At 35.8% G+C, this 24805-nt stretch overlaps 1 protein-coding gene across 2 annotated transcripts; it reads right to left on the bottom strand.

Moving 5' to 3' along the window:
* Positions 1-254: 254 nt before the first annotated feature.
* VSTM2A (V-set and transmembrane domain containing 2A) lies at positions 255-24805 on the bottom strand (the record flags this gene model as incomplete). Of its 2 annotated transcripts, none has more annotated exons than XM_082755315.1 (5): positions 255-343; positions 17803-18139; positions 21443-21493; positions 22342-22508; positions 24727-24805. In XM_082755315.1, the coding sequence occupies 5 exons, from the start codon at positions 24803-24805 to the stop codon at positions 255-257; spliced, it is 723 nt and encodes a 240-aa protein (XP_082611441.1). The 2 variants fall into 2 exon arrangements, with proteins under 2 accessions (XP_082611441.1, XP_082611442.1); XM_082755316.1 differs by lacking the exon at positions 255-343 and adding an exon at positions 389-465.

The raw sequence follows: 24805 nt of genomic DNA, 5'->3' as shown, positions 1-24805 counted from the left end.
AGACCAACCCCTGATAAGTCAAGGATGAGGCTTCTCCTTGCCGAAAGAAAAAGAAACTATGTCTTGCTGTTACAAAACATTTGATTACATCACACCAGTTCTCTTCAAATAAAAGATCAGTGATACGCCAAAGAAAATAAGATATATCAAGAAAACATGTGGTATCCTCTTCTTTTTATAATATTTATTTACTTATTTATTTATTTAGTATTTTTGTTTGTACTTCCTGAAGAAGGTGCTCCTTGTGTAGAGATTTAGAGTACATTGGGTGCAGAGTGGTGGTTGGAGTTTAGGGTCAATTTTGCTGTCCGCTCCGTGGATTTTACAGGCGATTTGCTCTTTGCTTTAAGAAGAGAAAGTGATATTGGAAAAAGTCAGCACTTTTAGATTAAAGCAAAGCACCCTTCACAAAGCCACAAACAAGAAGCAGGACAGAAAGTCCATGGCTTGTAGCTATCCTCGCACCTGCGGAAGAAGTTATAAGATATTCGCTCATCTTGCAGATTTCCAATGCTCCTTATAAGGCTGTTTTAAACATATACATTTATATATTTAATTAGCTCGCCAGGTTGGCTCTGGTGCCCATGAATGTCTTGGCATGCACTGCAAATAACAACACATACAAAGTATTTCAGTCCCAGGGAAGTTTTCTCTTTTGTTTTGCTTTTGTTTCTTGACTGTTTTTTTTTTTTTTTTTAAAAACAAACAAAACAATGTTATATAGTGAAACTATATACCAAGAACACATCCAAACACCTTCCATTTCAAAGCATTCTTTACAAAATCATTTCCAGCATCATTGCCTACTAGCAAAAAAAAAAAAAAAAAAAAAAAAAGTCTAGTAGCTACAGAGTATTTCCTTGTAAAACAGAAGAGATACTGTGGGAATTTGTAAATTGTAAAATTTGTGGGAAAACAGATTTACAATGGGAAAACAGAATACTAAATATTTCAACTATTTATTTTGAGCAATAGAATTTTCTTTTTTTTTTTTTTTTTTAGAAATCTATGAAAAAAATTGACTATATTGTTTCTCAAAACATAGCTTTATATTTTAAGCGTCTTATCAGAATAAAAACATTCAGAACTACATTAATTAAGTTGAAATATTGGCACATGAAGAACATGGAGATTTAGTCTTACACATCAAGTCTCAATGATAACTTCTTATGATAAAAGAAAAAAAAAAAAAAAGAGAGAGAAATCCAGAATTTGAAACATATTATTTGAGGTAAAAATCATAAGTTTGATTTGGTTATGCCATAAATAAAATTATTATTATAACAGGTTTAATACATGACTAATAGAATTTATTACTATGTTGTTTATTTGAAAAAGATGAATGTTATCAATCATTACAGGCATCAATTCTATAATGAAGTGCTGATAGTGTTATAAGCAGTCCATACTACTGTTGGACTTTTCATAACTGATTACTTTTAAAAGCATTTAATCCTGTAAACGATTCTTATGTGAATAATTCAATATTAAATTGAATACTGAATTCCATTGCAGCCCCAAAAAACACATTTATCTTCTCATCAACAATACATACAATGAAAAAAAAAGGGAAAGGGAAAGGGAAAGGGAAAGGGAAAGGGAAAGGGAAAGGGAAAGGGAAAGGGAAAGGGAAAGGGAAAGGGAAAGGGAAAGGGAAAGGGAAAGGGAAAGGGAAAGGGAAAGGGAAAGGGAAGGGAAGGGAAGGGAAGGGAAGGGAAGGGAAGGGAAGGGAAGGGAAGGGAAGGGAAGGGAAGGGAAGGGAAGGGAAGGGAAGGGAAGGGAAGGAAAGGAAAGGAAAGGAAAGGAAAGGAAAGGAAAGGAAAGGAAAGGAAAGGAAAGGAAAGGAAAGGAAAGGAAAGGAAAGGAAAGGAAAGGAAAGGAAAGGAATAAAGACAACTGCTCATTTTTTTAAGTTTTCAGGCATTTATCAGTAAAATATTTTTTGATCTGCTAACTATGTTTATAACTGTAGCAAGAAGTATTTTGGCTTCTCCCTTTACTATTTTTTTTCCTTCAAAGGGGTATTTAAAGCAAATCCCAGATCTGTGAACAGACCTTTCTTGTATTTATCATGTAAATATATGGTATGTCATGTAGTCATGTAAATATATGGTATGTCATAGTGTAGTTGTCATAGAAGACAGTCCTCTGTAACACACCCAAGAGTTTCTAAGTAACAGTAATATGTAAATTATCCACATTTGAACAGAACTTCAGAATGAATATTAACTTTTAAATAGAGACATGTCACAAACATATAATTAACATTTTCCAAGAAGTCCAAAGGAAGTCTATGCCTAGTTAGGTATAAAAGGTAGACAAGAACAAACCTATTTGCTTCTTGCCTGTCTCTACAGTGCTACTGTCTACACTATGCTGCAGTAATTTGCTGGGTTTCTCAAATCACTTGTTCTGTATAAGGAACAGGCAAACAAACAAGAAAATTTGCTACAAGTTCTTCCTGTGGTTTGTTCTTGTACAGCTACTATTTACAAGCTGGTATACAAGGGTCAGGTTTAATTTCTAGTTTTGGTTTTATCATGGAGTGGCTTTATTCTGTCTTTTATATAGATATAAAATTTGTCATTTAACAGATTTTTATAGAAGATTTTCTTTTCCTAAGTAGCATAGCGTAGTTACTGAATCTATTTTAGTGTTAGATTAGTTTATATTATATTGAATTATTTTCACTTTTTTTTTTTTTTTTTTTTTTTTTTCTATTTAAATATCTTTATGTTTGAATTGGGGAAATATAATGCTAAAGACAATTCCAGGGATGTCTTTGGAGATTTTCTTTACATAACATTTAGAAAATGCAAATAAGGAAATAAGGATAAATACAAGAATTTCATGGAAATTTTAAAAGTTTTATTTTATTTTATTTTATTTTTTATTTAACAATTAATAGTATTACAATTTGAGATTTTTAAAACTGTAGTGTTAATTTTAAATCTGTAACTTTAAAGGAAGAGAAACCTTAGAATAAAAAAAAATATTTGTCTTAAACTACTCATTGGCAGATAAGCAGCACCATAATATTTTCAGAAAAAGCATTCTTTGATTTTTGTTTTGTTTTTCCTTTCCAGTATTACAATCCATAGGTCCAAAAATTAGGGGTCATATATTGCATGTACATTGTAAACTTTTTTTATATAATGTTCAGTTACTGTATAAATAATGATCTCCCTCCAAATTATATCACATTCTGCAAGAATGTTCTTCTGTAAACTAGTTTGTTTATCTTGGGAGGAATTTAGGTTAAAGTACATGCAGCAAGTGCAAGATAAAGCAATAGAGAACATAGAGAAAATGTTGGGGTAATACTAACACAAATTCATCTTCTAAGTGAAGAAAGGCTCTTAGGATTGCTGGAAATCATTTTAGGCATGTCTTTTGTACCGTGTCCTTTGTATGGTTTCAGGAACTGGTTAGTATATCCAAATGTCATATCAGAGAGGCATACACTGATTAAAGAGTTTCCAAAATGCTGCCAAATGCAAATGATATATTTTCAGTAATATCTCACCCTCAATAAAGTTGATTTGCAATCCACAGTGACAAATATGGTGGTTAGGTGAACTTTCATCTTTTCCATGATGCTTTAAGAAATATAACTGTAGTTTAAATATACCAAGGCTTGACTTTTTTTTTTTTTTTTTTTTCAGTAGATACATAAATTATCTTAATTTCTTCTTTCATGAACCCAAGAATCACTTTAGATTTTGGAAGAGCAAAAGTTGTAAATAATATGGCATTTTAAATATACATGTAATACATATATACATATGTTTTATATATATATATACACAAAATATACATTTTAAAACAGAGTTTTGTTGCATTATTTTTAGACGTAAGTCAGAAGAAAGCTAGAGATCTAAATCCAAATGTCTCAAAAATATGGAATATCCGAATTTGGACTTTTCATAAAGATCTGTGTCTGGTGTACTTTTCTGAGTGGCACTTAAATAGTATCACTGGAAGTGTGAGGAGTAGTATAAGTAAAACACTGTTGATCTGGTTGTGGATTTGCTAAATCAGTTGCTCATTTCCCTGTTATTTCTAACATCATCTTCTAATTAACATAATAACAGTTAAAATAGATTTTATTGCAGGTCAAGAGTAGTGGGCGAAGCTGGACTAAAATTATGTTACCCTCAAAGACAATAACCCAGAGGACTAATGGTAGTATGAATGCATATTTTATTTCTGCAATGTTGGTTGAGCTGTACCTGATGTGTGGGTCAGGGTTTCCCAGATTTTGGCCTATCAGCCATTGGGATCCAGTTAAATTATAGCTGAGAGCAGTGAATCCCTACATGTTTTTTTGTTGTTGTTTTGTTTTGTTTTCTGTCACTGACACACATCAAGAAGAGCAAATGCTCATGAAACATTTGCCCTTCTGTAAACAAATGCTGCTTTGCCAAAGGCATACTATCATGAGATATGGCTCTGTTCAATATTACAAGAGTAATTCATGCCATTAAACTCTTTGAACCTGTGATTTATTCTAATATGTCTTTTAGTTAAATGCCAGGAAAACAGAGAGAAGAGAACAATAGCAATAAATAATTGTGAGCTTATTGTTCAAATTAATAAAATAATCTCTGTCACAAATGTTGAAGCACATTTCATAGCTCATAGTGTATGGACCAAATGATGGAGCATCAATTTTGTCCAGTTAATGAAATTAATTTTAGAGCATCTAAGTATAAAACATTGCATATCAGCTGAAGTTATAAATTGCTAGTTAGCCCTAACTGATCAAAAAGCTTGTTATTCACTGCATGCCATGAATATAGTCCTTGAATTAATATATATCATTGCTTTCACTAGGATATTGATCAGACAAAGTTTGTATAAAAATATATGGGATTTTATGAACCAGGCAGAGGAAAGCTAATATTGGCTTCATGATTTTGCTCATTTATTTTTCACATCTGGACAAAACAGAAATTTGTAAGTTAAGCAGCTGCTTCAGGCCCTACAGTTTTAGAATCCTCTACTTGTAAGATCACCTGGTACACTTCATCATGTTGGGTGTGAAGCAGTTTACATCTGCAAGGATTGAAATGTAGCAAGTTTGGCATACCTTTTGCTTGCTGAGACCTGTAAAGTCACTGGGATTTAATAGCCTACAGCATTCTTACCCTCAGGACCTAATTCCTCAATAAATGAATAAATAAATACATTCTTGCAGGTTCACTTACAATGAGTGTATTACATAAATACTAGAGTGAATATGTGAGTTCAAAAACACTGCTTCAATTTTTTAATAAGCATGTACTTTTAAATGAGGGTATCTTTCAGTTTTCTTTAAGCAATAAGCCACTGATCACAAGGGAAGAATAATGTTTGAGTATAGTCCTGGTTTCGTGCTGACCAGTACAGGGAAAATACAGCCAGTCACACAGAAGTCTGTTCTAGATTCTTTATATCTATTACATGATGATGAACTATCTCTGTATATATATTGGGAAGTGGGCGAGTGTGTGTGTCCTTTTTCCTTGTCTTGAATACCAGCAGGGCTACTGGCTTCTGAAATCAAATATATGTTAAAATATTGTCAGCTTCATTTTTTATTTTTTTTTCCTACAGGATATTTTGCTGACATCTGCCATTTTGAAGTGCATGGTTTTCTGTTTTGCAACAATCACATTTGCTATATATACTGTTATATTTGAAACAGCCTTCTGTCAATCCTAGTTCAAACAACATGAAACCATAATTTAGCATGATTTCCATCTAAAATATGTAAGAGTTACTGCCTTAATTTTATTGTGGAAATTCATTAATCATTAAATTTATTAGAAGGTATTTGCATTTTTATGTTAAAAAAAAAAAAAAGTGGGTGAAAATGGTTGATTCGGAAATTTTATTTGAATATGTTTCACAAAGATTTGAAATAGATTCTTCCTTTCTGTCCCATCAATAGTTACTTTTTTTTAATTATTATTATTATTATTTATTTATTATTATTATTATTCTGTACTGCAGAAATAACCGTTAACTATAGTTATCCTGTATGGCTAGAATATATACACATTCTGGGGAAGATAATTTCCCTTCAACAAATGTAAGGTCTACCTTTCATTCCTCAGGGGAACTACTTCTCATATTTATTTCAAGGATCAATCACTTGTGTTTGATTTTGAGGAAGTGATCAATAAAAGTGTTAGGCATTATGTTCAAGCCTCCTAATGTAGATATTTTCTTCCAGTACAGCTTTTCCCATTAGCTATACAGTAGTCAGATTTCTATCAATATAAAATAGTCTGAATTGCCCATCACTGTCTTGGGTGAGTGTACCACACCACGATGGGCAAATAACTTCATCTTAAATAACAGAAAAAATGTATCTGATCTTCTGTTTTTGTTTGATTGTTTGTTGTTGTTGCTGTTTGTTTTGTTTTGTTTTTAGAATTTTGGAATGAAATTACTGCTTCCAACTGGTGGAACTTTAGAAATTGATGGGAATTTGGAATAGGCTATGTATTACATTTCCATGAAGCCTACTTAGACTTTTCAGACAGTGTGTAGCTCTGTTCATTTCCATATCACTGATCTTTTCTGTCTGTGTTACCCAGGGAGTAGGTGAGGGAGAGGGCTGGGATCCCTAGCTATATTACTGTTCCCTAACTTTCTGTAAGTGAGATGACCAGGCAAATGGAGGTTTTCAGTACTGTCCGAGGTCAAAAGAAAATGAGAATTTTCCAACCCTGAGCAGCAGAGAGAACTCTGACAGAGATTTATGCCACAATAATTCCTGCAGCTCTTTCTGGGCTGGGACAGGTCACAGCCTTGAATTCACTTCCAGTTATATCTAAAGCCATGTTCTAATTCAAACTTGTGATGAAATACTTGGAAGAGGAAAAACCTGAGGAGACTTCAAACATTGGTGGCATGTTGTAAAATGGCTTAAGGCAGTTGTCCAGAACAAGTCAGAATAAATCTATGGAAGGGCAATTGTTATCAATATGAAGTAAGAAAGACAGATTAATGTAACTGTTCATGAGCTCTGCAATTTCATAATGCCAAGATGGCCAGAAGTGCAATTATGGGTATGCTGGTGTGAACATTCATGGGATTTTACATTTAGGCTGTTTTCTACATCTTTCCTTGCATCAACCCATACCCAAGTCAAAAAATAAGTCTTGTTCTTCCTCTGCAACCTATCTGAGGGTCATAGTTTTCTTTTTAATTCTTCAGACAGTGCTTTTGTTCATTATTAATTCTTTAACTCTTAACTACTACCTAGGCTCCTAATTAGGGCATCATTCACTATGAAGAAGCTAAAATGACCTCTAATGTAATTCTTAAAATGAAAGATGAGAATGATATAATCAAAATGATCTGACCATGTCCTTTTAACTTGAGCAGACACTAGGGAGGGGGTAAGTTCCCTATATGTATAGCTGAAGTGGGAAGTGATCAACATTTGTAGATTTTCATACCATTCTGGTGAGAATAGTGTAAAAATAACTGCTGAGTTTGAACACATTTTCTTCAGGAAGATGTGTAATTGGCTTATTCCACCTCTAGGATAATTTTTGCTCTCTCTCATCTCCTTTATCCTGTCATTTACAATTATCATTTCCATCAGTGCATTTCCTTCTCTTTTAATAGTGTAACTTGGTTTAAATTGCATTAATATGTAGCTCAGAAGAAAAAAAAATATTTTACTTACTAGCAGGGTCGAGTGTGTCAGAGTCAAAATGATCTTTGAACCTAACACACAACTTTAATTTTTAGTTATGCAAATTCTTTCTTCTAGCATCTTAAACATTTTTTAGTGCCCAGCTACCTCACTTTTCATGTGCTCAGCCAATGATATAGTGAGTCCTTCTTGTCTCTGAAGTATTTAGAAGATGTACAAATATAACTAGTTCCACTACTAGGCATTTACTATACTATTAAAAAGTTTTTTTTGTCTTATACTAGAACTTCCCCAAGTGATTTCTTGTTCCGAGGAGAATGACATTCTCTGCATCTGGGGCTTTCAGTCACAAATCTTCACACATTACCAATTTTATCCTAATTCTCTTCCTCCTTTTATTTAGTTATTTATGTTTATTTATTTATTCCTGAGCCTGAAATTATCTCTCTCTCTTTTTTTTTTTTTTTTTTTTTTTTTTTTTTTCCTATATTGGCTGCCTCTTCACATGTCTAAGTAATACATTGACTTCAGCTGTTTCATTTTTAGTGAGATAGTAGTTTTAGGGAAAGGGGTTGCTTGTACATAATAGGTGAAACACCACTGTTAGCTACAGCACGGGGCATCTTTATCCCTCATTCTATTCCTGATAAACATGGATATAAAAATGTCAAGTTTTTTTTTTTTTTAAATATGAGACAGAAAAACGTGTAAACTGATACATTTATATTAACTTGTGTGAAATGGTTGATTCCAAAGTAAATGCAGATTTTTTCTGACTGACTTATAGTATCCCATCCTCATCCCTTAACCTGCATATAGCTATGCTCCACCCTAAATTAATGTAGTAACTTCACTTGCTAATTAAAATTCTTCTTGAATTGACTGTTGTTAGCAACCACCTTCTACTCTTTTAGCTAAAGCTGGCTCTAGCATGCTTTGCTCAGAATTTTTGTAATATACATAAATGTGTGTATACTTGATATATGTGTCATTGTAATTAAACAGAGACATTTCTGAAAGATACTATTAAGTTGCAGTAAAAAAAGATTTATTTGAAAAATATATATATATAATTGAACTCATTTTTCTCCTGCTTTTTTCACCCTGTTCATCCTTTTATCAATCAGAAAAAATAAATAAATAAATAAATAAATAATAAAATAAAATGAATGGGATGATAGTTAATATTCCTCTATCTTCTTCAACAGTACTGTCATACCAAAAAGCACATACAAGAAGGGTTATTATAACATAGACAGAAGGAAAACTGTCATTCTTTGTAAATATTTCAGCATGAGATATTCAATCCCTTTGCTCACTTTTTACACCTGACATGTCTTAGGCTTATGTTTGACTTACAGTCAGCCTGATTTCTTTCTATTTATATCATTTACATAAGAGATATTTTCATGGAACTCACCTAAGTTCCCCTTTATCTGTACTCATCTGACTGGATGAGTCTGTCTTCCTCTGTCTGATTCCTAGATTCTAAGTGTTTTGAGGCAGGGACCATTCTTCTAATCCTTTGTTTGCCTGGTGGATAATGCACTTGTTATAGAGATTAGAACAATGACTGATTAACAAAACATCCCTCTGTCTAAGGACTATGACTCACGAGCTCTTAATGACTTTAGCTGGAGCAGTTTAAGATGTTAGTGCCTCCATCTATCTACCTCCCCATTTTATGGAAATTAAACCCCCAACAGAAGGAGTAACAGGAGCAAACCCCATGCCATCTCTTTATCTACCTTAATTTAATAAACTGATGCTTTAGTTTATCATCTGTTGTAGTACAGTGACTTCATTCAATGTTCAGTGCTGTGAATTAAGACAGTTAAGGAGCTGACACATATTTTCTTCTGTTTGCCAAGGTTTGGGGCAACAACTTCTGATCTGCACAAGACAGAGACTTTGGGGTGACATTTTAAATTGTAAGAGCAAATCAAAAGGTACAACTCAAAGCCTTCACCCTTCCTGTTCCTTTGATACAAATAAATAGTAATAATAATAATAATAATAATAATAATAATAATAAAATGTTTATCACCCCTACAGCCAGTGTAGTAGTTTAAAAATGGTGGATCACTAGAATGTATTTTGAAGGATCTGTGTGAAATCCTGCATCAATTCCATCTTATTCACATTCTAAATTGCTGTTTGTTTGTTCATTGTTGTTTGTTTGTTTCTCAGATATTTTTTAACATTCTGAGGTGTTCTTTAAGTCATAAATATAAAATGTCATTCCTTTTTGTTGTAAGATTTTTCAGGTGTAAAATGATCACTGATCAGTACATATTGTATGCATGTGAAGAATTAAATTGGACACTAATACAGGTCTTCGAACTGTTATTTTGACAGAGCTTTGGACAGGCACAGTGCTGTCTAACCATATTCTCCAACAGTATTGTATACTATAAATCCGTATTCTAATAAAGGGCTTTGAACCATCTGAATGTCTAGTTTACTGTGAGACCTACTGTAAGTTCTTGGCTTCATTTGATCGCTGATAAAATATCTTTAACTCTTCTTTTCACTTGCACAGGATGAAATGGAGAAAATAGATAGACCATAGCCATATAGTCATGTTTAAAAGGGGTTTTCTTCTTCCTCTTCCCCATTTTCCCCATTCTCTCGGGAGATGCAGCTCCCTTGCAAGGGCTTCAGTTGGGTGGCCAAAAACCTTCCTCTGTGTTATTGACAACAGTAGAAGCTGAGTGAATAACACCAGTAGAAATAGGACTGGAAGCAGAAGTAGCATTCTGATTTGTTATATGTATATATGTTGCTGTTGATGCAAAAACTTTGCCTATGTGCAAAGGGCTAGGAATACCATCTGTGGCAGTTAACATTCCCTTTTCAACACACTAGGCAGTTTTATTCCAAGATGGAAGCATTTGTAAGTAGGTGGGGCAACAAACTTCCGGGAGGTGGATCAGACTGTAACAACCACACAGACAGAATAGCAAGCTGGACTGCCAAATAGTATGATGGCAACTTCCTTGTGATAAAGTAAAATTAAGGTTTTGAAGCAGAGTCTTCTCTTTACAAGACCAGAAATCTTCATCAGCTTCTCTTCAAATGACATCTGGTTTTATCATCAGCAATGCAGGATTAATTGTTCCTGTAACTGTGAAGAAGCTTATGTGTCTGGAATATCTTTATCATTAATTGTTTATTCAAACTGAAAATTCCTGTTCAGAGAATAAGAAAATACTAATAGCACTGAGCTTTCAAGATAGTCTGGGGAAAAAAAAAAAAAAAAAAAAAAAAGCGCAACAAAAGCAACCACATCTTGCCTCTCCCTGAATTTGAATAAGTTGAAAAACAACAGTTTTTAGGCATAAACTTCTGGATAAAGCTTGGATTCTTCTTATAATTTATTCTCACTCTAGGAGTGGGGAAGAATTTATCCTCATTCTTATGCTTGAGCCAAATTTTTTGCTATTGTAAACGAAATTCCGTTCTTTTTGCTTCAGCATTCATCTATTCAAACCAGCAGAAAATTCTAGCCATTCTTTTAAATCATCATAGTGATATTACTTATAAGTGATGCAAAGGATTTTCATAATGCAGTAGTGCACCATACACAAGAAGCTTCCTGCTCATCAAAAAAAAAAAAAAAATGTCCTCTGCTTTGCTGTATGTGTCAAGTAACAAATGAGTTGTGTTCTGAAGCAAGGAAATCCCATCAGTTATGTCAAAAGCAGGCCCTGTCACATATGCTGCAATCTCTGATGACCCAGTGCGAGCTGCCTGATTGTGTAGCAATGAAAAAGAATTTGAGTGAGCTGACAAGAACTTATAAACAGATTCTTTTTTTTCTTCCTCTTTTCTTCCTCTCAACATCTCTGCCTCTCTCTAAATATCTTTCTTTCCTAACTGTGTGGCCCATCTGCAATCTTTATTGTGGCTAACTACCAACTAAAGTTATATCACACAAGTAGAATAGAATGAGTGTGATTCTGCTTCTCAGGGAACTCATGTGGGGTTCCATACCAGACCTTTATGTACTAGTTTCATTCTGTAGGTAAGTCTGAAGTGTTAATTTTTAAATAGCTAAAAGAAAAGAAGAGATGTAAGTACATACATAGCAATAGCATATTGAATGCCTAATATTTCTGTAATGTTACTAAAAGAACAGGAAAGATCTTAGTATACAGTTGTGTAGATAACAATAGAGATAGAAAAATGGTGAAATGATTGGTTTTTTGTTTGTTTGTTTGTTTTTCTTGTTTTTTTTTTTTTATTTTTTGTTTGTTTTTATTGTTTTTTTTTTTTTTGGGGGGGGTGGTTTGGTTTGGTTTGAATTTTGTTTGTGTGCCTGTTTTGTTGTTTGTTTGTTGTTTTTTTTAAACTCTGTTTATTTAACACCTGCCATGTTTGTCCTCGTTGTTTCTGGACTGACTTCAGGGGAGATAAAGACATTGTGCAACACTCAAAGACAATTTCGCATGTCGTCATGCATATAACCTGTGAATTATCTGGAAAATCAACTCTTCAGCACTAGGCCAGGTATCAAAAAAGGAAATCTGCCATGGAGTCCCCTTTCCTGTAGTAAGCTGTTTCTAATCTGTCATTATTTGTTTTCTCAAATTCTCTGCTACCTCTGCTTGTGATTATCTAAGATTATTTCATGTTTCATTACAAACACAATCATTTTTACAGATATACGTATTACAAAGGAGACACATTTAAGGTCAGAATCCATGATGATCTAAACAAATCTGAGATGACACTGATTTTATTGTAGGGTTCAGTATCGGTGTTTAACCATGGGCATAACTAAGAGCGCAAATAATTTCCCTGATTTCAAAGAGGATATGTTTGAAACTAAGTATACCCAGTACTGTCTGGCATGAGCATATGGTACTGAACAACTGCTAAAACCCTTAGTACAATAAAATGAACATTTTTGTTTGGGGAGTACTTTCTCTTCTCAGTTCCTGAACATTTGTTTCTGTAAGAGAAATAGAATGGAATAGAAAAGTGGCAGTGACATGGTGTCAGCAATTGGCAATGGCAATGAGGGATTGTTATAAAAAGTATGTACTATTTTGCATGATTTATGGCATCTATTTTTAACTTGCAACAGGAGTTAGAATTCCAGATCCACTGAAAACTCTTAGTTACAGTTGGACTAAGGACCGGGAATAGGAGTTTAAATACTTATATGCATTTGTTTATAACAATAAGTATACTTTAAAAAAAAAGAAAAAAAAAATATATATATATATATAAAGCAGTATTGAATTCATTCTCCTCTGGGACAAAGAGCAGAGTAGCACTTCTCTGAAGATACTTACAATTTCAAGGTCAACATCTAGGGCCTACTAGGGTTACATTAATTAACATGATTATAATTTATTTAGTTATTTCAGAGAAACTAAAATCAAGCAGAGTAATTTCATTTCAGGAAAAGAGAACTAAATGCAAATTAAAAGTAAAAATAGAGACTGCAATGTATACGAATCTAAAATGGGATAGTCCTTGCATCATCATCATGAAAGAATTTCTGAGAACTTCTGCTGATAAAGTTTTAGAACAAGAACAAAAACCTCATTTGACTTTTGCTTTCACGTAGTCCTAAGAAGACAGAAACTTGACTTTTACTGTGCAACGATTACAACAACAGCTAGTGTTTCTGAAAAAAAGCAGCCTCAAAAGCTAGTCTCTTCTGTAATGAAGTAAGTAGTAATGTTGGCTGTCTCCTTGGTGGAAGCTAGAACAGACCTACCTTTCACCCCTTAGCTTTAAAAAGAGATGTAAAAGAAAAAAAAAAAAAAAAAAAGAAAAAAAAAAAAAGAAAAAAAAAAAGTTGGTATATATCTCAGAAGATTTCAAATTAGACATTAAATTTGTTTTTAATGGGTAGTTAATAAAAGATTCCTGCACTCTGTAGATAAAAATGGAGGCTGGAAGGAATGTCATCTGTTTATCAGTATCAACAGACTCAAGAAATAGGTTTTTATCCTCTTCTCTTGTATTCAAACCTGATGATCAGTTTCTCAGCATGATTTATGATGCCAAGAACCCAGGTAATTCTGTCTTAGGTAAGGACCTTCTTCTCCTTTGAGCTCCTTTTCCAGTCACTTATTGCAATTCTGCCATCACAGGAATAGTTTTGGCATGTAGTTCAGTCAGCAGTTGAAATTTCTACTTCAGGAAAGAACAAAAGGTTGCAAGATATCTGCAAAGTCTGTATGTAAGCAGTGAGAAAATGGGTCTAATGTCATTTCTTCATTTGTAGTTACTCCCTCATGAGTTCTGTCAGCCTAATCTTCATGAATCTGAAAAGCAACTAATGGCTTTGAGTGGTTTGACAAAACATGGCAGAACAAAAATAGTTTGGGGGATATATACGTTCTTAGCACCTCAAATTTCACATCCCTTTGTGTTGCTACAAATGTTGAGTGACTTGAATGCAGCTAGCAGAGTTCATCTTGATTCATATCCATGAAAGACTGAGTTTTGGTGCCAACTAGTTAGCTTGCTTTTGACTTGCTTTTTTCCAGCTCTTGGAGCCCAGTTAGTTGCAACACTGCCTAGAGTTACAAGACCCTGTGATAACTCTGTACTTCTACCTGTCTAATATACTTTGTTATGAATTATGCAGGAAAAAATAAAAGTCTGTCAGTCTACCTACACGGGACATTTTCTGGATATATGCAGATTAGTCTGTCAAATTCCTCAGATTCCTGTTATGCTGTGATGGCTTACTTCATTTGCTGCAGCCCATGAATATGAAATGAAAGGGTCAAGCACTGTTAACTTTGACTTTTGCTCTCCCAACTTTTTTTTTTTTTTTTTTTTTTTTTTTTACTTTTAAGTAGATGTTGAATGCTTTTCACAGACCTGAAGACTGTCTGTGAGATGTTCTCTTTAGCTTTTTCTTTCTATACTACATCTCTATTACTCTAACAATAATAATTATTTTTAAACTCACATAGCATTTTTCAAAGCAGAATAAAATACTGAATGAACCTCATACCACATCAGTTTGTTGATACTGGCTATACAGACCCCTCACAGATTTTCACAGATACGTTTATATTTGAGTAAAAAGGAAGAATAGCAGAAACATCTGCTCAGCTGGAAAATGCTGGTATTTGGAGGAAACATCTGCTCAGATGTGGAAAACTGATAGTTTGAAATGGCAGTGACTGTCAGCTGTTTTTCTAGGGCTACATATTAAACATCTATTGCTAAGAAATAGCTGGAATTCTGCAGTATGCTTCAGGAGGGAAGGAGTTAAATAGAGTGCTACCTACCTTTCCAAAATAAATGTTATGGGCAAAATATTTGTATGATTGGAGCCAGTTTTTCTTTCACTGGTAGCTGAGTTCTTAAGAAGTGGTTGAATACTTTTCCCAATAATTTCACAGTGTCACATTCTCCTCTGTTGTTAAAGTATTTTGCTTTACAGTATCATGTCTGTGAACATGGCAGTAAAATTTATTGCTTGCTGAAAACTATATACTGGCTCTCTAACATTGGAGAATATTTGATACAATTAGTAGTACTTCTCAAACAGTATTGCTGAAGTCAATGTATTAGCATGAATAAACATATCTCAGTCAACCTTTAGGTTTTTCAAACACAAACATCGGGTTAATAGTGATAAATTTCTGTTCGACTACATTTCTGTGTTGTAGGTTGGATAGATCATGATTACATGTAATGTAATCATGCCATAATATTGTGTTTGCAGCATTTTTTTGAAGAAGAGAGGAATTTCTCATTTGACAGTATAAAGAGATTGTGTTGATTAGACGTCATAAAGAAAAGTTATTCTTTCTTGTCTTTTTCTATTTTTCTGAGGTCTCACAACTACAGTCTCACACTCCTCAGCTGAACTTGCTTCTTGACATTGCATACAGATATTCCTCCTCTCCCCACCCCACCACCCCATCACCTTGTGCTGTTTTTGTGGGTATTTCTATCTGTGTAGAATGTGGAGAATATATCTGTGTAAAATGGGGAGAAAATCAAAATTACACCATAGCTAGAAAATCAGGCCAACATATTCTAAAAAATAATAATAATAAAATAATTTAAAAAAAAGATAAATTTTGGTTCTCAAAAGTTGAACTGATGTTCATCAAAAATATCACCAGCAATTACTTTGTAGTAAGTGACCATTAAATTGAATTAAGCCTAATATGGATTCCTGATATGTCCTGTTTCTTCAGTAGATAAGTTTCACCTCTGATGAATATACCATTAATCTGTGCTACATCATAAAACAAATGAAGTAATAAATCAAATTGTATTTTAATCTTTTTAATTTTTAAATCATATATGATTGGGATTGACTGTACTTGTTCTATAATAGTATTTGCTTGAGGAAAAAAAAATAGAGATATTTTTTCCTCAGTTTATTTTACGAGGTCTTTTCCAGGTAATGGCTTACTAGCTCTCAAATAACCAATGTCCACTAATTTTGTGATATATTTTTAAGAATAGACAATATTATATATTCAATTATATATCTGAGGTGGATCAGCTGTTGTGAGCATGCTTTCGCCCCACTGCAGTATAATCTGTCTATACAAGTGATAAACTTGTGACTATTTTAACTAATTTCACATAGAACTGAACAAAAAGCAGAGTTTAAATTTTATGGACAAGCCTGCTACTTTGAAATGCATGACTCCAATGGTAAGTAATCACTATATGTATTTCTATGAAAGGAAAGTCTGTAGTAAAGTGATGACTTTAAATTTATTGAAATATTTTTTTTCTTCTAACAGCTCAAACATTGTTTTGGGAGAACTAAAAAATTGAAAGTGTCTCCATTCCAGGGAAAGGGAACTAAATGTAAGTTTTAAATAAATCAATCAATAAATGTTCACAGAGGTAAAATCGTGATAGCATGTGCATCATCTTTTCTAATACCAATAATAGTTTTCATATGAATAACAAGATGTTTTCATTCTGTAAAGGAAGTGTATTTTCTTTATCAAAATGTTTTCCTAAGATTATGCCTGTGAAGTGAAATTGATTTCACAATAGCTGTACTATGAAATTTGTTGTATTCCCAGTTTTGTTTTTGATGGCGTAGTGTTTGGTAGCAGTAAAATGATGCATCAAAACAAAAAAAAAAAAATAGTATTTGTTCCTTATTTTACACAAGGTTGTGGTCTCCTGCCTTGTTAAACTGGACCCTCAGTATATAAAGAAGTAACCCAGAAACCCTTAAACTTGCATAGCTTATTTTCCAGAAAAAAATTTGGTAATTTACAACATCTAAATTATTTATCTTGTATATCTCTCTATTGCTATCCTAAAGTAGTCAAGAGTTTCACCTCCTGTACATTCATGTACCTTTACATAACTGTAGAATTTACTGTATTAATGTATTTTGAATGTTTACTAAATTGATGAAATTTACTTAAATGTAGAATTTACTAGATTTACTGTATCAATTTACTAAATTCAGTGATAATCAATATAAGTTATTTGTACAGTATGATACAAAATCTCCCAAACAAAATGTGTCAAATTACATATGACAGACAATTGAGGTGTTAACATTTTAGTGCTTGATTCAAAGCGTATGGCCAAGCTTCCGGAGATGACAAACCTGCATTTTCTGACAAACCTGCATTCTTTCTAAAGCCTACACAACAGAAAAATGACAAGTATCTAAGGTCTGCTTAGATTTAGGGATCTAGTTCATTTTGAAAATAGAACTGACTAATTTTAGAAAATATTAGAGGTATATAAGTTAGGTGACTGGCCTAAATCACTCTAGGAATAAAAACTTCCAGATAGGTGTTTTATTTCATTTATCATGCACAGGCATCGTTAAAATGAGGTAAGTCATTCACTGACATGCTCCTCTCTCCATTCACAACATGGAATGCTAAGTCTTAGAGAATTAACCTTAGATGAATGAGTAGAGGTGAACTCTAAATATAGGAATGTAATGTTTTTTGTTTCTTCTTCCCAGAAGCTGATTTTTCAGCTTTTAAGAACTAAGGAGATAACAGGAGAGATAGGGTCAGAAAGATGGGAGAATAAATGAGCACCAGAATCTTCCTAGTCAGGAGGTCAGGTAAACCTTCCTGTTTACTTCATTGAGTTAGTCTCCTTTTACATGCTGGTAAGCAATCAAGTGAAATACTCAAAATGCTTTACCATACCTGATTGTGGACTTTGTTTGGGGATTTTGGCTGCTGCTTCAGGGCTGGAAGTGGCACGTACACGCTGATTGGCAGAGTTATGGATGCTACTTGGAACAGCTGCTGAGATGTTCTTGCGAGGTTTCATGTCTTGCAACCACATTGGAGATGCCTCAAAGGCCTGCATTCGCCGAGAGTGGCTGTTAGCATTGACTTTGAGAAATGCCTGGGCCTTGTATTCCTGAAGGTCTCCATAGTTGGCATCGGTCACCCTGCACTCATACAAGCCTTCATCCTTTTTCCTCACTTTTGAAATCTGCAGCTTGTGGGAGATGTCATTCCCTTGTACTTTCACTGTCTGCAAATTTTCCAGGAAAACAAAACAAAACAAAACAGAAAAACATTGCATCAGCTATTATTCTTTCTCTGGGAAGACTCTACTGATGTAGAGCCTGTCCAGAGATCATGTGCCAAGTTAACCAGTGGTGTAATTGTGCTTACTGCAGGGAAGTTACAACTAGGATAAGTTTGATTACTTATATCTAGGATAACTGGGATAACAATAAGATAACAATACTGATATCTTCTTTTCAAAACTGTTTAGATGGTTTACTCTGAAAAGTTAATTGGCCTCAGACGAATAAAGCAAATTACCATGTTCATTCCAATTAACTACTTCAGATTATGTGTACTTTTAATAAGCTTTCTTTTACAAACATAATATCTGTTCACTTTTTTGGTTAAAACTTTACAGTTAGTTGGCTATATTAAATAATACAGCTTTTGAACTACTTTATAAACAATTTTGTTGAAGATGCTTGCCAATATTTAAACTTCTTCAATAATTATTTATTAGATTAGCCTGTAGTCTTTACTATATTGAAATTGCATATTTCACATTCAGTTTGACTCCAGGCATGTCCAAACCTTAGGAATTTTTGGTTTATTAGCCATAACAAGATATCTTGTGTTGGGCAGTTCCTTTTGTCTCATTTATTTAAGTGTGTACTTGTTAGAGGTCATATGTCATTTCTGTGACTTAACAATAGAAAGCAGCACCTATTCAGGATAATTTTAATTTTCTTCAGCTAAAATCAGACTACTGGTTTATCTGTAATTGCTTTTAATATCTGAGAATAATATAATATATTTTTGTCTCATATTTAAAACATGTCTGAGCAAATTATTCATCTAGAAATGTCTGATAGACATTAAGACATTAAGAAAAGTAACACAAATACTTTTCTGTACATTCATCACTTCAGATAATTTATATTTAATTATTTGGCTATTAATTTCTGTATTGATTAATATCTGCTGTCCCGTAGAAAAACAGTTAAAGGGGATTCAGTGGGGCAGAGAACTACATTATTTCCACCTACCGTTTAAACATGGATCTAATAGTTACCTGGTGTCATATCAGTGATGGGCACTGAGGAAACATCAGGGTAAATATACGGTGGATCACAGAAATGGGGAACTGTCAGATTGAAATGAGGCATGTGTTCTTGGTGATTATTTAACACATTGTTTCTGATAACATGGCATACTATAGTCACTAGTGTTGGCAAAGTGCTTTTTCTTCCTGCTTGTTAAATGGAAGACAAATACTTATGAATATGCTTTAAGGTACTGGATGGACCTTACAGCCCTTTGTAGAGTTTCCAGATCTGATTTTATTCTTGGCAATCTGAACTGAAAGTATAGATTGCTTACTTTCAGGCATAACATATGCAATATCAATTAAACAGAAAGTGTTGGATAGTTATTTAAACCACATTTAATAATAATAATAATTAATAATAATAAATTTTCTACTGAATAGCTCATATTCAGCAAAAGGATTAAAATAGTTTCATATGAACCATATGGATGGAAAGAGAATCTGTGGGTCATATTTTGTCTCAATTTGCCCTCATGCAATATCTGCAAAGTTTACAGAATTGCACAATTAGAGAACAGAATATGTTTTGGGGTTTGAATTTGAAATTTAGAAGTTATTTAATTTAAAACAATATAAGTAGTGTATTTCAGCACAGTTTAAAAACCCACTACACATATTTTTGCACCTCTTTAAATAATTTACTAAGTATATTTAAAAGTTTATTCTCCTCTTCAAGAAGATATTTTCCTTTGGTATTAATGGGTATTCTTTGTATACCAGAAAGAAGAAAAGAAAAAAGGAAGGAAGGAAGGAAGGAAGGAAGGAAGGAAGGAAGGAAGGAAGGAAGGAAGGAAGGAAAGGAAGGAAGGAAGGAAGGAAGGAAGGAAGGAAGGAAGGAAGGAAGGAAAGAAGGAAGGAGGAAGGGAGGGAGGGAGGGAGAGAGGGAGGGAGAGAGGGAGGGAGGGAGGGAAGGAAGGAAGAAAAGCTACATTTCTATCATGTATTTAGTCTGTGAACTAATGGTGATTTTTAAAAAAAAAATGAAAAATGCAAAATATATTATGCAAGCTTTTAAAAACATTTAATAAATACCCCACCATGGATTATTATAGTACATAATGAAAGTTTTTCAATTTGAAAGAAAGGTCAAGCTTTACAGTCCATAATGTGTCACAGACATATAGATTGCTATGTGGATTTTGAGTGTGCTGATATCAAGGAAGAATAAATTGGCTGCTATCACAGTGTCCAGTAGAGTACTATCCAGAGGCCACATGTGGATTTTATTTGTAAGATGGCCTACAAATGTAGCTGAAGATATAGTATATACCTGCACTTAAACCTGACATAATTACTGAGGTTAATTTTTCACAGACATGGAAGAGGAAAAAAAAGTGAAGGATTTAATGGAAATGACTTGCTTCTGTTGCTGTTTTAAGTTTGGCTGGTAGTTATAGCCTTCAATGCAGCTAAAAGGCAGTCCCTAAGAGATTTTGCCTGAGAAAAAGAAAACTCTGCTGGGCTCTTAAGAAGTATTTATGTTGCAGCATCTGCTGCATGTCAGTGACTTTCCACTGCAGTGAGCATGACCCCACCACTGTACATATCTTGGGATGTTAAAGAAAGAGTGTCTGAGCTCTACTGGGGTCAGGGGCCGTAGCTCTGCCTGACTTGTGATATGAGTGTGTTGAAGTGCAATTCATTCTTCCCCTGGACAAGGGCTGGAACAATGCTGCTCATAATTTTATCTCATTTGAGAATTTTCATTTAATCTCAGAATTACAGGTAGTTAACTCTGGTGTCAAAACCCCACTTCCCTCAGAAAGAAACTTAGCAGCAAGACCTCTCTTTCAGAGATTACTCCCAATGTTCCTTGGACTGAGCTTTTTTTTTTTTTTTTTTTTTTTTTTTTTTTTTTTTTTTCTGCCAGTGAGTATGATGCTAGGAAAGCACACATTTAAACACTGAAGGAAAGTGCAGTTTCGGGGCCAGATTTCAGGCTTGAAAGCACTTTAGGACTGCTAAGGCACACTCGGCAGTTACTCAGGGCAATTGGAAGCAAGTACAAGGATGGACACGGGCTGTCTGCTTCACATGGCAAAAACAGAGGTTCTACCAAAGCTCTACCACCCGGATCATCTCTTGCTGATGTCTTCATGCCCTCTGTCAGCAAGGGTTTCACCGTGGGTGAGGGCTCCGCGCCCGGGTGTGCTCTGGGTTAGGAACATCCCGGCCACCGGGCTGGGGAGCTGCCCGCGCCGTGGGGGCGCCACTTACGCTTATCTTCGTGCCGTCGTTCTCCAGGTCCCGCTCGGGCAAGAGCTCCACCTGCAGGGAAAGGAGCGCCGCCGTAGCTCGCCGGCCCTCTCACCGGGGAGCAGCGCGCCGCGTCTGCCACCTGCGGGCCGCAGCGGGCAGAGTCCGGCCTCCGCCTCCTCAGCCTCAGCCTCCGCCTCCGCCTCCGCCGGGCGACACCGGCACCGCTCGAGCCGGAGTCTTGTCGGGGCCCCCAGGTGGCGATGGAGGCGGACGCGGCTCCCTCTGCCCCTCTCGGAAGGCTGAAAGTGAGCCGTTGTATGGATTTTTTTTTTTTTTAATTTATTTATTTATTTTTGGCTTGAACGGGGAATTGGCTTCTCCCCCAGCACCACCACCCCCCTCAAAAAAAAAAAAAAAAAAAAAAAAAAAAAGCGCGTGCCCTTCTCTGGCAGCTGCATGCCGAGTTAGGGTTGCCAACTCGATTGCACCAGCTGTAAATAGGAGAGCTATATAGGATCTTGCCATCTGGGAAATAAAAATTCCCACAAGGAACAGTTTCTGAACAGCTGGTTTCTAAAGGGAAAATGAGAGACAGGAGAGGAAAGAAAAAAAAAAAAAAGTTTTTAAAAATTAGTAATAAAAAAATAAAATAAAAAGATAAGAAGATAAAAACAGACTTTGGAAATCAATGTGGTTTCGTGAACATCCCTAGCTGCTTCCTGAAAGTGACAAGCACCAAATGCGCCATCTCTTGAGGTGGACATTTTTCTCTGCAGGTTCCTGCACTGTTATTTCACAGCTGAAATTAAGACCCTGGTGAGCCCTTTGCTTCCTCCCCCTTTCTCTGCCTCCCATTCCACCCCCTCTCCTGTGGTGTACCCAGGTGGTTTGGGGACCCCAAGGCAAAGGACCAGTACCTGAGTGCCTGTCACCTCAGCTCCAACCTCTGGGTCCTCAGCTGCACGCAGAAACCACCACTGGATTTCAAGATACACTGAAGCGGAGCCACTTTGGAAAGCACAAGACATCTCCACATTCTGTCCTTCAGTGGCTGTGACATTTCGCGGAAACTCAGTGAATTTTGCTGCAAAAAAAATGTGTGGTGTGTTGGAATCCTGTTATCTGCACATGTAATTCTCTCTTTGTGTTGTCTTTCTCTTATTCCCTATTCTCTTATTTCCCTATTCATTTCTCCGTTGTCCTTTCCTCATTCCCTCTCTTTTCTGATTTTCCAGTTTCCCCACACATCTTCCCGGTCTTTTTAAACCCCAGGTATGCATTTTCTCCCTTATGTACAAATCCACTTTCCTTGCAGTCTCATGGCAAATGTTAGAGACCCCACTGCTTGCTCCCATGGGCTACTAAAGTTTCATTTAATTAGGTCCAAATACCCTTGGGTAGTATGCAGTATTTCTCCAAACACACTGAGGGATTTTGTTCAAGAACAGTTTGGAACAGGAAAAAGCATATGAGGCTGATTTATTGTGTTTTGTAGAGCTGAACTGGAAATGTGTAAATAGTCAAACCTTCCACAGCTGCCTGGAGCGGCTACTGGAATGGGCGCTCTTCTTAGGGGTGGGTTATGACCACTTTTTTATTAAAGTGCCTATTTCAAAGGCTTTACCTGAGTTTCTTACTCTTTCTGAGAGTCTCTGCTTGCATAATCAGACCACGAACAACACATCTTCTAATTCTCAGTACAGGCATGCACTTTCTAGAACTAACCTTCACCTTTGTATCGCAGTCCTTTGACAAACAGGATTTGCTCATCTCTATATACCACTGCTAGGTTTAAAAACTAATCCTGATGGACATAGTCCGGGGCAAGAACATTTCTTTAAGTTTCGGTCTTGACTTTTCTCTTATCCTATCACATATTTCACTTTAAAATCGTGGAACATAATGAAATATGATAGTCAAGTGAGGGAGGACTACAATCAAACAGTGTAATAAATGAGACGTTTCAAGAAGAGGGAATCTGGTGAAGAGCCTGCAACGTTGCTTTCTGTTATACCTTGTTACAGATTGACTAGAGCATATTATGATGCAAAGGAGATACTGCCAGTGCTTCCTCCCCTCTTTCTGTCTCCCTATCCAATCTTCCTAGCTAACCTGGAATTGGTGGGATAATTTAGGAATTTGGGCAAACAGCTTTACTTCCCCCCTCCCCCCCCCTTTCCCTCCCTCCGTTTGTGCTTGTCAACAGCTACTCGGCAATACTACTAGCTTTTTATTTCACGGTGCCCTTCCTGTGCTGTCGTCCAGTCGTGTCCCCCCCCTCCCGCCCCCCAGTCACCGCCTGCTAATCCCCCAGTTAAACCGGCAAAAGGGCTTTGCATTTTGCATATTCAGGGCTCGTAAGTTTTGGTCTTTTTTGTTTGCCTACTCCCCCCTACCTCGTCCTTGTGTGTCCACCCTCCCCAGCCCCCTGCCACCGGTCAAGGGTCGTGAGCGCTGCGGGGAGGCGAGGGGGAATACCGCCAGCGCGCAGCCCCGCAAAGCCCCGTAGGGCTGCAGGCGGGGGTCGGGGGGCGGCGGGCAGGGGACGGCCCCCCGGGAGCTGTCCGTGGTGCTGACAGCGGCGCCGCAGCCCTGGCGGTCCCAAACAACCGGCTCCTGCGGCGCCGGGGCTGCTTGAAATGCAAGGCGCGCCTTTCGGCGAGGAGGGGGGGGGAAAGGCGACGGGGAACGGGTTGGTGGTGGTGGTGGTGTGTGTGGGGGAGGAAGGTCTTCAAAGAAGTCGATTTTATCTTTTTGCCCCCCCCAACCCCCTTATTTTTTTTCAGAATTACACAGTCACCAAATGGAAATGAAGGTCTGACTCCTAAGATAATAGGAAAGGAAAGGGGATGCAGTGAAAAAGTCTGCAATATTTTAAGGGAGGCAGTAGATTTAGTCATCCGGTACTTGGTCTGAATGCAATAATTATGCATGCAAGGATAGGTGTTTATTATATGCAGGGATGCATATACACAGGCATACAAACCCCAAACACATATACATCCATTCACTATCACCCCTTTACTCTTTTGCAAGGTGCCTCTTATTTACTTCTTCCCAATCAAGTAAAAGAAGACTCTTTTATTACCACTTTGAGGAAACTTCTCGTTACTGTTCCTATTTAAAGATGGTTTTAAAAATAAATTTAAACCTGATACTTGGTGTCTTCGTCTCCTATCCACTGTAGTTGTTTTCCTTCTTTTTATCCTTTTTTTTTTTTTTTTCCTCTATCCCCAATTCTGTTCTCACTATGTTATAGCATGAAAACACACACACAGGCATATGACAATAAGCAATCTTACCTTGGGTAGAAAGTCCTTGTTGAATATACATAACTGAAAAAAAAAAGATTCCAACATAAGCTAGAAAGATCCCCATCAT

Source organism: Aythya marila (genome assembly GCF_965140915.1).
Source record: "Aythya marila genome assembly, chromosome: 2".
NCBI classification, from domain to species: domain Eukaryota; kingdom Metazoa; phylum Chordata; class Aves; order Anseriformes; family Anatidae; genus Aythya; species Aythya marila.
This window is presented reverse-complemented; position numbering and strand designations above follow the sequence as displayed.